The sequence below is a fragment of the Carassius gibelio genome, chromosome A4, assembly GCF_023724105.1.
Source record: "Carassius gibelio isolate Cgi1373 ecotype wild population from Czech Republic chromosome A4, carGib1.2-hapl.c, whole genome shotgun sequence".
Classification (NCBI taxonomy): Eukaryota; Metazoa; Chordata; class Actinopteri; order Cypriniformes; family Cyprinidae; genus Carassius; species Carassius gibelio.
The window spans coordinates 20,237,777-20,254,849 of record NC_068374.1 but is presented as its reverse complement, the minus strand read 5'-3'; the positions used below and the strand labels follow the sequence as shown (position 1 = coordinate 20,254,849).

The window sequence follows — 17,073 nt, the reverse complement described above, 5'->3', positions numbered from 1 at the left end:
CCCCTCCCCCCCTTCGTCTAGTGGATGGTACTCCAGTTTACACTGTGAGAAAGCTTTTGGATGTTAGACGCCGTGGTCGGGGTTTCCAGTATCTAGTGGACTGGGAGGGCTACGGTCCTGAGGAGAGGAGTTGGATTCCGGCTCGGATATTCTGGACCAGACTCTGATTGAGGACTTCTGCCGGCGACGAGGTGAGTCCCTCCTGGTTGCGCCTGGTGGCGCTGCTGGAGGGGGGGGGGGTGTACTGTCATGACTTAGGTCTGTGTTGCTGTATTTTTGTCTTGTTGTCTGTGTGTCTAGTCTCAGAACACATGGGTTTTGTTTTGACAGCTCATGTGTTCTGCTGTCAGTGTTTCTTCCCCCTCCCACTCATTACCCTTAATTCCCTGTGTTCCGTCACACCTGTAGCCACTCTTTCCTCATTAGCTCTCCTCTATTTTAGTTCCTCTCGTGCTCTGTCTTTTGTCAGACCGTTGTGATTGTTTAGTGCTTCGCGTGTGATCGTCTTGTCCTGTCTGCCTAGTCCTGCCTTGTCATGTTTTAGGCTCCAAGTGTTTTTTTTTATTTGTGTTTATCCCTCTGGAACTGTTCCTGTCAGTCTAGACTGGTTCTGCCTCCGGTCCCTGCATCACCTTTCTGTTGGGGTCTTCCGAGACCTGACCCCAGCTCCTCTCTGCACTCTGTCCTTTCATTCAGGGATTTTGGTGAGCCTTCGACGTTGTGTCCCAAGGATTCTCAGCTCAGTGTGACTTTGACGTTGCGTCCCCAATGACACTCTGGTTGATGTGATTTGACGTTGCGTCACAGAAGACGCTTGGACTGGTCCCCGCTGAGAGGTTTCTTTTGCTCTGTGGAGTGGTCATTCTTTTGTTTTTCCTGAATCCTGCATATCCCTGACAGTATCTGTGCATGCTTTTTTATTTTTTTTGGCTGATATTACCCAAAATATCTTGTGCAACAGAAAACATTTAGTTTTTGGGGATTTTCTTTAGTATAAATAGTTGATGCCTTTTAAAATAACATCAACTATAGCTATGCTAACATAAAGAGTATGTTTGAGATTTTTGGTATTAAGAGACATTTAGATGTGATATAATAGTGTCTTATTAGATACTAACCAATAATACTTTGACTATCAATGATATTTTGCTCAAACTGCTTTAATCAGTTCATTTGTGAAATACGCCTATACTAACACAGTATTCCAGTAGTAAAAAATAATGTTTACTAATATATACACACACATTTTTATAATACTTATCTTTACACATCATAGCATAACTTTCTTTTTATTATTTTTTTATTTTACTTTTATTTTACTTCAATTTTTTTTTCCAGTGTCTCAATAAAAAAAAAAAAAAAATACAGCTATGTCATAAGAAATCCAGTGTCTTTTGTGATAAATGATTTTGAACACCTGCAAGTCTTTTTCACTGCTGCTTCTTTGGAATACGACCTGTGAACTGTCACTTAATTACTAAATAAAACACATTATTTCATATCCTTAAGTCTATGGGGTTGTTCTTCACAGTTCAAATGTTATTAAACATCGTCACTGAATATAGTTAAAGTTGAACAGTATTTTTAATAGACTTTTAGTCTTATGTTTTGGGACTACAGCACTATAGAAGCCCAAATTATTTACCCTGCAAATCAAGTTCAAAACATTTTTGATTTAACCACATTGGATAAAAAATAATTTTACATTAAATGTTATTAAAACGCTTTTCAATGTACAAATGGCCTTCAAATATTACAATTTCAAAACAACAGCAAAAATTTTACACATATATATATATATATATATACAGTAATTACACAAGGAAGGTATTAGATAAGAGACGGATCCCCTCTATGAGGACGTTCCGACCGGGCACATGGGAAAAATTTCAGCATTCTGTGATTTATGCTTCGTGATCAGAAAATGTCTCTACACAGTTCCAGCCTTGTGTGATCGTGTGCACACTTGCACAGTTTTAAGGAGCACTAGTAGTAAAGTTTACAAAATGACAGAGAATCTTATGTGTCTCTTTAAGTCCACCTGTCACGCAGTCAGAGCGTGCCCCCCTGTTTGGCACAGTTTCTATAAATCCTTGCTGACCATGTCTTGCATATTTACATACATTCCCTTTTCTTTCCTTATCATTAATTTAACAGGCAGATGTCTGCAGTAATACTATTCTCCAATGGAGCCTAGACCCCAGGGGCACATTGGAGAGCATGGTGCACCTATAGGGAGGGTCTTTGGGTAATCTTCCTTCACTTTCTACCTTCCTCCCACAGTCAAGGCTCCTCACGAGGGCAGAAGTTTCTCAGGTTTCCTGCTGGGTCAGATTGATGTTTCATTACTGCCACTGTAGTGAGCAGAAAGGGAGAGAAAAGGAAGGAGGATACATGCAGGTTAGGAGGGTGTCCAGGCAAAAATACAGGCCAAGTACAGCAGGTGCATGCCACATGAACAACAGGTTTAAAGAAGACATTCTTCATTTTCGACACACATGCTTCAGCAGCCACCAAGAGCTGAACAGAATCAAAGAGCTCAGATTTAAAAAACATGCAAAAGTAAATGCCAGTTCATTTTAAAATGTGTTATTTTATATTCTTTTTAAATATATATTGTAAGGATGTAATGCTACAGTACCAAGTAAAAAAAAAAAAAAAAAAAAAAAAAAGGGAGAGAAGTAATAATAATACTTAGTAATTGTTATGTAAAACAATTATGATAATTACATTAGTATTTATTATTCTCCAGGAAAAGCAGTAAAATTTCTTCATGAAATAAGCTTGTCTTTATACCAAGAATGATTTGTAGTTTTTATTTTTCACTATTTTTTTTGATTATTTTTTTTTTAATGCATTATCCATATTGGTATTGAGACTTATGGAGTTTCACTGATATTAGTATCAAATGCTGCAAATTTGGTGTTGGGACAGCCCTAATATATTTTACAATCAATTACTAAATTCTATTACTAAAATAATTATTTTAAAGAAAGGAAGAAAGAAAGAAAGAATGAAAGGGTTTGGGTGTAGCAAAATGGGTGTAGAAAAGCGTCTTACTCAGAGTCTGACTGGTTGCCGCCATTAACAGTCCCTGACCTCAGATTCATGGCAATGCCGTTCTGCTGTTCTCGTGGTGGGACATTCAGCCGATGAGGGGGCTTGATTAGGATGTTCTGGCCGTTGACCCCATCATTAGAGGCTATAGAGGGCACGCTGGAGGAGATGGTGGGGGGGTTGTAGTCCAATAACTTCTCCCTAAGTTTGTTTTTCATGTTTTTGTCCGTGATTGGAGGACGATATGTAATCTTATTCTTTAGAATACCTATGAAAAGAAAGTACATGGGAACATTAGCATATATATGTAATGTTTAACAGAGACAACATAAAATCTAAATTTGACTGGATGTTAATAAAAATTTATGTTATCTTAAAGAAAATGTTTGTTTATATTAAATTAAATGTAAAAACTACGCTTGTTTTTGTCACTTGACGTTACTTTAAATAAAATGAATGTTAACTGTAATAAAATTATATATATATTATTGGTGGGCCGTTATCGGCGTTAACGTGCTACGTTAATGTGAGACTCTTATTGGGCGATAAAAAAAATATTGCCGTTAATCTGAGATGTTTTCTTGGCACACTTTAGGCCCCTTAGTACCAATTGGGCATCGTTTAAATGCCACGGCCTACCTGAGCATTGTTTCTGAACATGTCCATCCCTTTATGACTACCATCTACCCATCCTCTGATGGCTACTTCCAGCAGGATAATGCACCACGTCACAAAGCTTGAATCATTTAAAATTGGTTTCTTGAACATGACAATGAGTTCATTGTACTAAAATGGCCCCCACAGTCACCAGATCTCAACCTCATAGAGCATCTTTGGGATGTGGTGGAATCGGAGCTTCGTGCCCTGGATGTGCATCCCACAAATCTCCATCAACTGCAAGAGGCTATCCTATCAACATGGGCCAACATTTCTGAAGAATGCTTTCAGCACCTTGTTGAATCAATGCCACGTAGAATTAAGGCAATTCTGAAGTCGAAAGGGGGTCAAATACAGTATTAGTAGGTGTTCCTAATAATCCTTTAAGTGAGTGTATATATATATATGAAAATTGTAGAGTCACACTGAGGGCATCAAAAACTATGAATTAACACATGTGGAATTATATACATAACAAAATTGTGAAACAACTGAAAATATGTCATATTGTAGGTTATTCAAAGTAGAAACCTTTTGCTTTGATTACTGCTTTGCAAACTCTTGGCATTGATGAGCTTTTGATGAGCTTCAAGAGGTAGTCACCTGAAATGGTTTTCACTTCACAGGTGTGCCCTGTCAGGTTTAATAAGTGTGATTTCTTGCCTTATAAATGGGGTTGGGACCATTCGTTGTGTTGTGCAGAAGTCAGGTGGATACACAGCTGATAGTCCTACTGAATAGACTGTTAGAATTTGTATTATGGCAAGAAAAAAGCAGCTAAGTACAGGAAAACGAGTGGCCATCATTACTTTAAGAAATGAAGGTCAGTCAGTCAATTAAAATTGGGAAAACTTTGAAAGTGTCCCCAAGTGCAGTCACAAAAACCATCAAGCGCTACAAAGAAACTGGCTCATATGCGGACCGCCCCAGGAAAGGAAGACCAAGAGTCACCTCTGCTGCGGAGGATAAGTTCATCCGAGTCACCAGCCTCAGAATTCGCAGGTTAACAGCAGCTCAGATTAGAGACCAGGTCAATGGCACACGAAGTTCTAGCAGCAGACACATTTCTAGAACCACTGTTAAGAGGAGACTGTGTGAATCAGGCCTTCATGGTAGAATATCTGCTAGGAAACCACTGCTAAAGAAAGGCATCAAGCAGAAGAGACTTGTTTGGGCTAAAGAACACAAGGAATGGACATTAGACCAGTGGAAATCTGTGCTTTGGTCTGATGAGTCCAAATTTGAGATCTTTGGTTCCAACCACCGTGTCTTTGTGCGACGCAGAAAAAGTGAACGCATGGACTCTACATGCCTGGTTCCAACCGTGAAGCATGGAGGAGGAGGTGTAATGGTGTGGGGGTGCTTTGCTGGTGACACTGTTGGGGATTTATTCAAAATTGAAGGCATACTGAACCAGCATGACTACCACAGCATCTTTCAGCGGCATGCTATTCCATCCGGTTTGCGTTTAGTTGGACCATCATTTATTTTTCAACAAGACAATGACCTCAAACACACCTCCAGGCTGTGTAAGGGGTATTTGACCAAGAAGGAGAGTGATGGGATGATGACCTGGCTTCCACAGTCACCAGACCTGAACCCAATCGAGATGGTTTAGGGGTGAGCTGGACCGCAGAGTGAAGGCAAAAAGGTCAACAAGTGCTAAGCATCTCTGGGAACTCCTTCCAGACTGTTGGAAGACCATTTTCAGGTGACTACATCTTGAAGCTCATCAAGAGAATGCCAAGAGTGTGCAAAGCAGTAATCAAAGCAAAAGGTGGCTACTTTGAAGAACCTAGAACAGTGGTTTTCAACCTGTGGTCCGCGTCATAAATCCCGATTTGAGCGTGCACGATTTCTAAATCGCTTTATAGCACGATTTTCTGCGGCCCTTACCTCCCGTAGTATGCTATCTGATCCAATCAGAATGCATTGCTCCTAGCGCGAGAACAGAACAGACCGGGCATATGCCTAACTCCAGGTTCACACACTGTCTGTGATGTGCCTTTTTTCAGAGCCCATGTTAACGGATCAGAGCGTTCACACTGCATGCGGTAAAAGGCTAGAAATAAACAAGGGCGAAAATAATTAATATCTAGCACATGAGCATAGAGAGAGTTGTGAGTGTACAGGACGCAGTTTAAGTGAGAGGAGACACGTTTTAAGTGCGCACACTCTCTCCGCGCAGAGCAGCGTGTATCTGAGCAAGCACGTCTGGTTTTCTGACAGAGCAAAGGAAATCTCCGTGCAAACAGAGAGATTTGCGCTCGTGCATTATTTGAATGTGCTTTCACGTTACATTTATGCGCTCTCGCTGCTGACCGCATACACATACTGTATACACACTGCAAACACCTGAGACACTGCCTCAATAAATACAAAGGAATCGCAATACACAACCCTAGTTCATTCAATAAATACAGCTAACAATCTAGCTTCTGAGTACAAAGTTATTAACCCAACAATAGCGGGGTCAGTTAATTTTTTTTAAGTGGGCCGCGCAAACATATATGTGTGCTTGTGTGGGCCGCGAGTTGAAAAACGTTGGGAACCACTGACCTAGAATATGACATATTTTTAGTTGTTTCACACTTTTTTGTTCTGTATATAATTCCACATGTGTTAATTCATAGTTTTGATGCCTTCAGTGTGAATCTACAATTTTCATAGTCATGAAAATAAAGAAAACTCTTTGAATGAGAAGGTGTGTCGAAACTTTTGGTCTGTACTGTATATATATATATATATATATATATATATATATATATATATATATATATATATATATATATATATATATACACACACAGTGGTGGTTTCTCCATTAGGGCAATTGGGCGACGCACCACCAAAGGAAAGGGAGGGAACAGTGACATCCAATAATATTTAAAAACTATTTTGAATTTTAACAACAAGAACAAAAAGAAAAACGACTTTAATATCTTTATCAAATTTGAAAAAAAAATAACACACACAAAAAAAACAGAGAGACTGGGACAGCTATGCTTTTGTCAGCTGAACTTGATCCACATCACGGTGAACGTTGCCTCAGCGGAGATCTATTGTGTCATTGATATTCATTCATCATGGCAATAAGGATAAGTCGTATAAACTTAAATTTACCGCTGCATTTTACTCCATTGCGAGAGCGTAATGGACTTGCATGGACAACTACAATTGTCACTGAAACTCATCATCTCTCTGAGAAGGTGAAAAAACATGAAAGAGCAAAGATGCATATGGATAGTAGGGAGCAGTGTAATATAAGAGAGTATTTTAAGTAAGCAGTGTAATGTAAGTAAGGAATGTGATATAAATAAGCAGTGTAATATAAGTGAGTTGTGTAAACCGTGATTTTTGTGACTTCAATTATTTCTTATTAAACTGAAATCTAAGTAAAAAGTTTTGGGAAAAACACCATCCTGGGGTCTTCATTTGCTGCTGAATTGTGTTTATGCATATAGAAACGGTTTTCTCACAATAAGTTAATATGCAGCCTATTATGATAAAAGCTTCAAATTAATATTTTAAAATGCGTGAATAAATCCAACCACCCCTATAAATTTATGTTTCACTTTCCATAATCTGTGACCGACAGAGGAGTATCTTGGTGGCAGGGATTTCAAACAGGTAGGGTACAAGTGATTTCAAAACATTTCAGCCGGTATATATATATATATATATATATATATATATATTGTGAATATATTATTTACCTGATGTAAGATGCATTTGGTTTTGAGTCAAGCGCTTCATTGTAGTACTACAGTGATTATCTCCTTAGGATGTCTTATAAGTCCTAATATTAACGTTATGTTGTATAAATAATTAAGCATATTCTAGCTACATTAAATTATGAGTTCCCTTACAGACGGTCACTCTCGACGCCACGTCGGTGACCAACACAAAATGGGGTATTGCTTCGATAGACCAATCTACTTCGAGTGTAAACTAAATGAGCCAATGCATACTGGCATGCAATTATTGCATCCAACTGCCGCTGATCACAGCGTGAGTATAAGAAGGCAGCAGGTGCAATGCATACCAGCTTTTCGCTTCAGAGCCGAGTGTTAGTATCACTCTGCTCAACTCGCTCTGCTCAACCGGTGGGCTCCTCCTTCCTCACCACCCTAGATGGCGGTGCAGCGAAGGAGTATTCGGGAATCCCGTCGGTGGAGCGTGTGGTAGCGATGCAATTGTGTCCTAAGTCCGCCTCCTCTTGGCGTGGAGACCCAGTGCTTCCTTCCTGGGCCTGTAGGCACTCGTCTGGTCTGACCGGCAGTGAAACTGCTTCCGCCTTAGTCGTGCGAGCACAGGGATTTGGTGCTCCGGCACCTGAGCCTGTTGGGCCTACGGGTCAACTGGGAAAGGAGCAAACTCTTGCTGAGGCAGAGGATCTCTTTTCTCTGTATGGAGTTGGATTCAGTCGAACAGACAGCACGCCTCACAGAGGAATGGGCGTGGTCAGTGCTAGCCTGCTAGAATATGTTCAAGGCAGGACAGCGGTCCCACTGAAACTTTTTCAGAAGCTCCTGGGGCATATGGCGGCACTTACACTGCTCGGCCTGTTACATTTGAGACCACTCCAGCACTAGCTTTATTGCCGAGTCCCGAGGTGGGCGTGGAAGTGTGGCACTCACCGGGTCCAAGTTACACCGGCCTGTTGCCAAACCCTCACACTGTGGTCAGATCTTGCGTTTCTCCGGGCAGGGGTGCCCCTAGAGCAGATCTCCAGGCATGCTGTGGTTTACACGGATGCCTCCACCACTGGCGGGGGGCCACGTATGACCGGCATGCAGTCTCAGGGTTTTGGATGGGCCCGCAGCTGCAGTGGCACATCCCTGAACTAGTGCTCCTCGTGACAGCCCCTCCTTGGCCGATTCCTCTGAGGAAGGATCTACTGATCTACTGGCTACGTGCCCAAGGTTCCCACTACACCCTTCAAAGACCAAGTGGTGAACCTGCAAGCACTGCCCCTAGAGAAGGCAGACCCAGCCCTTGCTTTGCTCTGTCCTGTCCAAGAATTGAGATGCTACGTAGACCGGACATGAAGCTTCAGGACCTCAGACCAGCTCTTTGTCTGTTACTGAGGCCGGTAGAAGGGGAGTGCCCTCCTCTAAGCAGAGGATGGCCCACTGGATTGTGGATGCCATAACCCTGGCTTATCAGGCTCAGGGTGTGCCGTGCCCGTTCAGGTTGCGAGCTCACTCAACTAGAAGTGTTTCATTCTCCTGGGCGCTGGCTCGTGGCACCTCGCTGACAGATATTTGTAGAGCTGCGGGCTGGGCGACCCCTAACACGTTAGCTGGGTTCTATAGCCTTCATGTACAGGTAGTGGCACTGAGAGGCCCCGGTTTGTGTCGGCTTGCTTAAACTGCTCCAGAGTGTCTGTACTGTAGACCCTGTTGAGACCTTGGCAGCTGGACGTGGTGGAATGTTCGACTATTAGTCGCATATCAGCAAGATTCGAAAATTCTGATTCGACTATGAAAATCCTTACATACTAAATAAATAAACTAAAACTAAAACATTAGCTAAATTTAAAGTGATAAAAAATACAATCTAATTAGGATTTAATCAACTACCTCCTTTTAGTTGGGGATCTCAACAAATTAATATATTTTGTATTGTTTTGATGAATTATGATGATGAATTAATGTATGTTTATTTCCCACTCTCACCCTTCCTCTGTTCAGGCTGGTGGTTGCTGTTGGCTTGGATGGAGGGTGGTGGATGGTCTTTATCCTGAGTGGTCTCTCCAGTGTGATTAAGTTTATTTTCCTGATGAAGCTCCACGTTAACTTTAGTCTCCACTCTCAGTCTCTCTGCTCCTACGGGATCTTCACTGTCACTGGCTGTCATGGCTTCAGTCGACCAGAAAGGCTTGACATGATTAGACACAGAGTCCACTAAAATATGGAAGGGGTTAATGTTTACTGACACTTTAATAACTTGTGAATACATTCCCCAGTTTCAAATTTCCATATATGAATGCAATTCTCAAGGATAAATACTTTCTTTTGTACCCTTTGGCGTGCTGTGTACTGGTTGTCTCTCATTATTCCACTTAGGCTTCATGTCCATGTCCTCGTCCTCACTGTCAGATGAGTGAGAGGAGGCATATGAGCTGCTGTGTTCATCCACAGAGATCTCGCTGTCTGAATCTGAGTCTAAATAAACACAAATTTATGTCAACAAATTGTTTGAGGTGACAGTTAAAAAATATAGATGTCAGACTACATCACGTCTACATGTGGATAACAGGCAGTAAATATACATTATTAGTGCTGGCATGGAAAAGTTTTTCAAGTTTTTCTTACCATCTGCTTTAGTGCCATTACGGAAGAGTGAGCTGTCAGTCTGTCTAGCTTTAGCATTTACAGATGAAACACTGGGTTTCTGACCCAATTCATCCCTGTTCAGGATTGAAAGCAGGAGAATGAGAGATATACAAGACATATGCAGTTGCAATGAGATTAGATTCCAGTGAAAAAACAACAACAACAAAAAAAAAAAGAAAAAAAAAGAAAAACACCACATATGACTCACTTCTTATCAGTTCATGTCGACTGGCTTAAATTCTTGTTGTCTAGAGGTTTAGCTTCATAAAATTGTATGAAGTTGTGAAATTCCTTCTGAACAATATGACTAGCCTGTATATTGAATATTTGGTCACAGTTTATTTTAAGGTCCAATTCTAATTTGCTGCTTGTTTATTGTAAGGTAGTTGTGAAGTTTGGGTACTGGGATGTAGAATATTGTCATGCAAAATATGTGCTTTATATGTACTAATAAATAGCCAATATGTTAATAGCAGGCATGCTATCTATTCAATAGTGGTATCGAATATTTAAATTCTACACAACCTTTCAAAAGTAGAAGTCTCTTATATGCTGTGCAATATTGTATTTATTTAATCAAATTACAGCGGAAACAGTAATATTGTTGAAATATTAATACCATTTAAAATAGCTGTTTTCTATTTTAATATATTTTAAAATGTCTTTTTTTTAATCCACCAATCAGTTCCTCCTGTCAAAAAAATTAATCCAAAATTTGTTCCCTAAAAAATGATCATGTGGGTCCTTTCACGCTGTCTGGTCTCTGTTTCCCTGAGTCTCCACTAGTGGTCTCACTTCCCCATAGGCACCTCACCATAGGCACTACAATTTCCACAAAGCCTTGTTCCTTCATCACAGTAATTGCACTCCTGTTAATTGCACTCAGGTGTCTTCACTTAATAGTCATTACCCTGCCTATATTAACTGGTCTTTTTCTGTTGTCATAACAGAAGGACTCCATCCATGTCGAGATCCAGTGGTGTGGGACTTCATTCCCATTCCCCAGCCAGTATGGTAGAGCGGAGGGCGAAATATATAAAATTAACCACCCTCCGCCAAGAGGGCAATGTTGTGGTCTTCTGCTCCGTCCGGGTGGGCTTCTGTCTCAACCGCACGGATTCGGTGGTCTGCTGCGCCGCCCTGGTGGGCTTCTGTCTCAACCGCATGGGTCCAATTCCACCTTGCTCCTCTCTGGATTCTAGCTCTGTCGGTTCGCCCCTGGGCCACGGAACTTTATGTTCCTTGCTGGACTTGTGTTTTGTTGTTGTTTGTTTTTTTGCTCTTCTTGTCTCTGTTTCCCTCTATGGACCTGGCCCTCTGTCTCTCCCCCTGATCCTCCGCCGGTCCACCTCCCTCCTGGGCTCCTTGTTGTTGTTTTTTGCACTTCTTGTCTCTGTTTCCCCATTTTACCTGGCCCTCCGTCCCTCCCCCTGGTCCTCCGCCACTCCACCTCCCTCCTAGTCTCTTTGTTCCTTGGTTTCTTCTTGTGTTTTCGGGTGGAGCATCTGGTAGCTGCTCTGTGGAGGAGGTCACGCTGTCTGGTCTCTTTTTCCCTGAGTCTCCACTAGTGGTCTCACATAGGCACCTCACCATAGTCACTATAATTCCCACAAAGCCTTCATCACAGTAATTGCACTCCTGTTAATTGCACTCAGGTGTCTTCACTTGATAGTCATTACCCTGCCTATTTACTGTTGTCTTCATGGAGTCCTTTCATTCCGTCACCCAGTTTCCTCGCCTTCCGAGTTTCCTCGTCTTCCGAGTTTCCTGTTCAAGTTACTATTCCTGTTCCTGTTCCTATCCCTAGTGTTTGTTTGTTTGGATTGATTTCTGGTTTTGACCCCTTCTTGTTGGTTGCTGATTTGGATTACCCATTAAAACCCACAGTGCGATTGGATCTCTCGTCTCCTGTGTTTCTTGGATTCCGATCATAACAGGTCCCCCCAATGTCATTTGCTCACTTTAAAATGTCTGAGTAAAACTTATGTAAATATGTATCTAAATGTATGTAATATATGTACATATTACATTTTACCATGTACTGTTATACTATAGTAAGAAATTAAGAGGTTAAATATCATGCTTCCTGTAGCTTATTTTAGTAAATATTCAACTGAATTATTATTATGAGTCTAATCCACCAAACTACTGTTATAAGCATGAGCGCCGTCAGACTGGTCGTGGTGGAGGTGTTGCAACAATATATAGTAATATTCTCAATGTTACCCATAAAACAGGATACAGGTTTAACCCTTTAACTGCCCCACCAAGAAAAAAGCATTTTTTGTTTGCATTTCTTATCTCCTTATGTCATTAGTTACCACACTCAATGTATTTTTTTTCCAACACGTCCCATAATTTTTAAAACATTAGCTTAGCTTTTCTACGTTTACCATAAAGTGACAAATCAACCATTTGGTTGAGCACGTTTTTGAAAAATTATTGAAAACATACTAAAGTTTTTTCATGGCACCAAATAAAATAATTTTGTAAAGTTAGGGCTCTTACAGTGTAATATGTCAAAAAAATATGCTTACCTTGCAAAATTTCACCCAAAATAGTTTACATGGCAGGAGTGATTTCTTTCTCTCTGACATCCATCAAAGAAGAAGTGTTGTGACAAATGCTGTTGATTTTTTTTGGCTTAACATACCTCTACCACATGGTAGAGATGGCTCAATCAGCTTGAATTAAGTTAGGTACTCCTCTCAATAAAATATAGTGACTCAAAATGTGCTCAACCATTTGGTCGAGCGGCAGTTAAAGGGTTAACTCAATACTTCTGCTTAATGTTACACTGTCAGATATGCAAAATAAATCTATTGTATCTCTTGATATGGCTACTTTGTATAGACCACCAGGGCCGTATACAGAATTCTTAAAAGAATTTGCAGATTTCCTCTCAGACCTTCTGGTTACAGTTGATACAGCGCTAATCATGGGAGCTTTAAATAAAAAAAAAAAAAGCTTTAAATCATTTGATAATACAAATGATACATTAGGACTTGCATTTACTGACCTAAATAACTCCTTTGGATTCAAGCAAAATGTGACCGGGCCCACTCATCGTTTTAATCATACACTAGATTTAATTATATTGCATGGAATCGATCTTACTGATATAGATATCGTACCTCAAAGTGACGGTGTTACAGACCATTTAAGTTAATCTATATTTCCCAGTCCTACTCAGTGTTGTTTTAGCATTATTTATATACTATTATAGTATTTTTGAATATTTTGAATTATCTGTTAATTTATTTTGAACATTAAGTTTCAGTAATGTATGTGATTTTGTCATTTTTATTAGTTTTTGTTTGTTAAATATTTCAATTTAGTTTTACTTCTAATTTGTTTAAAGTTCTGCAGTATATTACTGTATATTTAATTAAGCTTTATTTAATTTGCCAAATTATTTTCAATAGTTTTAGTCTTAGTTTAAGAATAACAACATGGGTCATACTGTGAGCTAATTAGTAGGTCATTCTGCTATTATGCTACACAAACAACAAACATGCAGGGCGATTTGTGCTCACAGAAATCATAATATATCATAATGTACAAGCATACATCATATTACCATAATTCTGTATCCTTTAACCAAATTCACAATTATTTACACATAAGGATAAGTGCTTTGAAAATTACTAATGGACTGAATCTATAAACAGAGCATGCACAGAGGTCATAAGGTTGCCTTCAGTGTATACAATAAATAAGCTTACACAACATTCATGGGAATGCACGAATGACTGTGTTTTAGAGTTTGTGTACATTATCGCAGCACTGTTAAAAGCAAAGCAGAAACAATGCATACATGCGCATGAAGAAATTAAGAAGAAATTAGTTAAAGTGCTATAACATTCTTGAAAGAAGTCAAGTAGGATGAGTGAAAGTGAAATGTTACATAATGAGAGCGTGGCACCTTGCCCCAGCAGTAGCACGTTACCTGTGCATGTAAGGCTATGTTCACACTGCAGGGCTTAATGCCCAATTCTGATTTTTTGGAAAAATTTAATTTTTTTGCAAGGCCGTTCACATTTCCAAATAAATGCGACCTTTTGTGATCTCCTGTGTGAACGTGAAATGACCCAGAAGTGACCTGCATGCGCAGAAGAGTACTCAACGGTCAACAACGTCACTCGTTTGCGGAAGTACTTAACGTTAAACATGGATGTCAACAACAGTGTAGTCAACAGCGGAGCTCTTTTTGCAATATTAAAATTATTTTCCCAACGGAGCCAGCACAATTACAATCTTCTCGTTTTAAGAAGAAAATTAAAAAGGAGGAGGAGAGCAGGGTTTTTGGCCATGGCGTTTTGTGGAGCAGTGTTAGCAATGTCGGTACATAGAAACGTGTGGGTGTGGAGTCACAGAAAGGAGTGGTGGGATACTGATGTGAGTGGCTGGCTCTTCTCATTCCCACCTACTTCAACGCAGAATTATGAGGTTTGTAGCATATCAATGACGTACGGGTCGGATACATGTGGCCTGGCCGTTCAGACGGAGGTGGCATTTCAAAAGATCGGATACGTATCAGATTCAGGACCACATACCCAAGTGGCCAGGGTCACATTTGAAAAGATCGGATCTGTGTCGTTCAGACTGTCATGAAAAGATCAGATACAGGTCGCATAGGGGCAAAAAAATCGGAATTGGGTCGTTTCAGCCTGCAGTGTGAACGTAGCCTAAGTAAGGTAGCTGCTGTGACTCTTGGCTGACCTGACTGTGCTCTCCAGAGACACCGTTGATTCGCCGATGGCCGAGCGATATAGTATGTCGTCCTCCATGTATGTGTTATTACAGTTCAGTGTGCGCTTAGGACAAAAAAAAAAAAGAGCACAGTACTGTAAATCAAGCAAAATAATAAATTTCCAAATACTAGACCACTTCACAGCGAATTACATCCTTTGATGCCAAATTACGTGAAATTACCTTCTTATGGCTTGCAAATTACTTAAATGACTTCCTTCATTTATTTGCTACAAGATTAACTGACATTTAAACTGAGCCTAACTGCTATTTCCAGACCTGTGATGGACAATTATTGTATAAATATTTAATAATGCAAAGGTGTAACATTAATTTACCGTCAGTAGGGCGATGCGTGTGGTGCTGGTCTCATCAGGTAATGGTTTCTTCCCTGTGAATAAATTTTTCAGATTTTTCCTCACCTCTTTATTGAACAAGATGTGGAAGAAAAAAATTAATATGCCCTGAAAAACAAACAGGAAATTGTAATTTTAGTATTATTTACATTAAATATCATAGTTATTATTAATATTAAAGGTATAGTTTACCAAACTATGTATGTAAGTATGGAACAATGTAACAGCAAACTGAGGTCAAGAATAGTATAACATTACCTGCAGACAGCTGAAGATGGCAAACAGGTAGTGGAAGGTCATGACATCACTGTTAACAGCCATTAAACCCAGCAGCCAGGTGGCACTAATGAGCAACAGTAGCAGAAAGGCCATTCGCAGAGCAGGACTGGAACACATGGAAAAAAATCACAATGAGTACTATTTAATAAATCATTCCTCAAAAAATGCTCCCAAGGGACAGAATTACAATGTCTTACATGACTCCAGACTTCTCATAGGAAAACTGCCTACGGCCACATGACGCCTTCGCCGCCAGCACAAAGATTATGATGTTGACCTGTTAAAGAGATTGTTTTTGGCATTTGATTACTAAGTATGGAGAATGGAATGAGAACAATCAGAATGAAGAACAAAGTAGATGGACTTACTAGCACCACTACAGCGATGGGTCCCGCGAAACTCCAGATGAGGGTGTCATGTACAGACAGCCAGCAGAAGTCAGGGTTCCCATATCCCTGAGGATCCAAACCCACAGCCAGACCTGATAGACACAAGCATCAACATGACTTTTACATCATCTTCAGAAAACATGCTGTTGTAGGTGGTTGCAGGGCATTGTTATATACTTGTCCGGATGTTCTGGGGTAATTTTTGGAGTGTTGCTGAGTGGTTTCCAATGTGTTTTTAACTTGTTGCTATGCTGTTGAGGTACTGTAGTTTGGAGTTGTTTTTAACACTGCTACTGCATTGCTACTGTAGCTGCTTGCTAAGGTGTTCTGACCAACTGTGCTGTACAACTCCTGAAGAATCAAGCCAAAATGTTTTGATCGCCCCCAGGTTGCTGGACCCAGTATAGGTCATAAACCCCGCCCTTTCCATGTAATCTAACGGGATATGAAACACTTCAAAAAAGAAAAAAAAAAATCCCCAAAGATGGTTGTCATTTTATGTAGTTTTTAAATCACACTGATGTAAGTTCAAGTTAGGGCTGCACAATTAATATAATTTCTAATCGGAATTATAATTATGGATGCCACAATTACATAATCGTTCACAGTCCACTTTTCATATTCTGCATGCTTAAGATATGTTTTTCTTTCTTTCTGCATGTTATCTTAAGAGGTTTTCCATTGTTTAAGTTTTAGTACATTATAATCCCTTTCATATTTTCTTTTTTTAAATTTAATTTACAGAAGAAACCAATCTGATGTTTATTTGACATTTGAAGCTTAATACTATAGAAAAGCATTAAAAGGTTAACAAAAATAAACATCCCTCTAAGTGACAGTGTTCAAGTTGGTTGATAGGGTGTTGCTAGGTGGTTACATAGGATCCATTTTTTTTTTTTTTTTTTTACATAGGATCCATTTCTTTTTACACTGCTGCTGTTTTGAATGAGGGGTTGCTAGGGAGTTGTTATGATATTCTAGGTGGTTGCTAATGTGCTCTAAGTTGTAGGTACCATTACTGTGTGAGTGATAGATGCAGTTAGTATGATCACTCAGAAAAGTACAAGCATATCTCTCCTCTTTAAGCAAAACAGAGCAGGATGAATTACACACTGAAGTTTGTTAATATCCCAAACCCGGAGTATGAGCAATTCATTATAGAATGGAGTAAAGAAAGCAGACAGCCATTCATTAAGCTGGGAGGAGCAGAGAGAAGTCAGGTCAGCCTCTATTATCTGTAAG

At 39.9% G+C, this 17,073-nt stretch overlaps 1 protein-coding gene across 3 annotated transcripts in view; it reads right to left on the bottom strand.

The window, feature by feature from the left end:
* Nucleotides 1-1,142: 1,142 nt before the first annotated feature.
* Nucleotides 1,143-17,073, bottom strand: part of LOC127972522 (cadherin EGF LAG seven-pass G-type receptor 1-like) — a 100,163-nt gene continuing 84,232 nt past the window's right edge. For all 3 annotated transcript variants that reach the window (XM_052576099.1, XM_052576089.1, XM_052576109.1), the window contains 10 exons: nt 15,811-15,923; nt 15,640-15,719; nt 15,422-15,548; nt 15,146-15,271; nt 14,778-14,872; nt 10,035-10,129; nt 9,741-9,884; nt 9,396-9,623; nt 3,061-3,325; nt 1,143-2,354 (listed from right to left, as the gene is read on the bottom strand). In XM_052576099.1, coding sequence (XP_052432059.1) covers nt 2,330-2,354; nt 3,061-3,325; nt 9,396-9,623; nt 9,741-9,884; nt 10,035-10,129; nt 14,778-14,872; nt 15,146-15,271; nt 15,422-15,548; nt 15,640-15,719; nt 15,811-15,923 — 1,298 coding nt within the window. In that variant the 3' untranslated portion in view covers nt 1,143-2,329. The remainder of the gene's footprint in view (nt 2,355-3,060; nt 3,326-9,395; nt 9,624-9,740; nt 9,885-10,034; nt 10,130-14,777; nt 14,873-15,145; nt 15,272-15,421; nt 15,549-15,639; nt 15,720-15,810; nt 15,924-17,073) is intronic.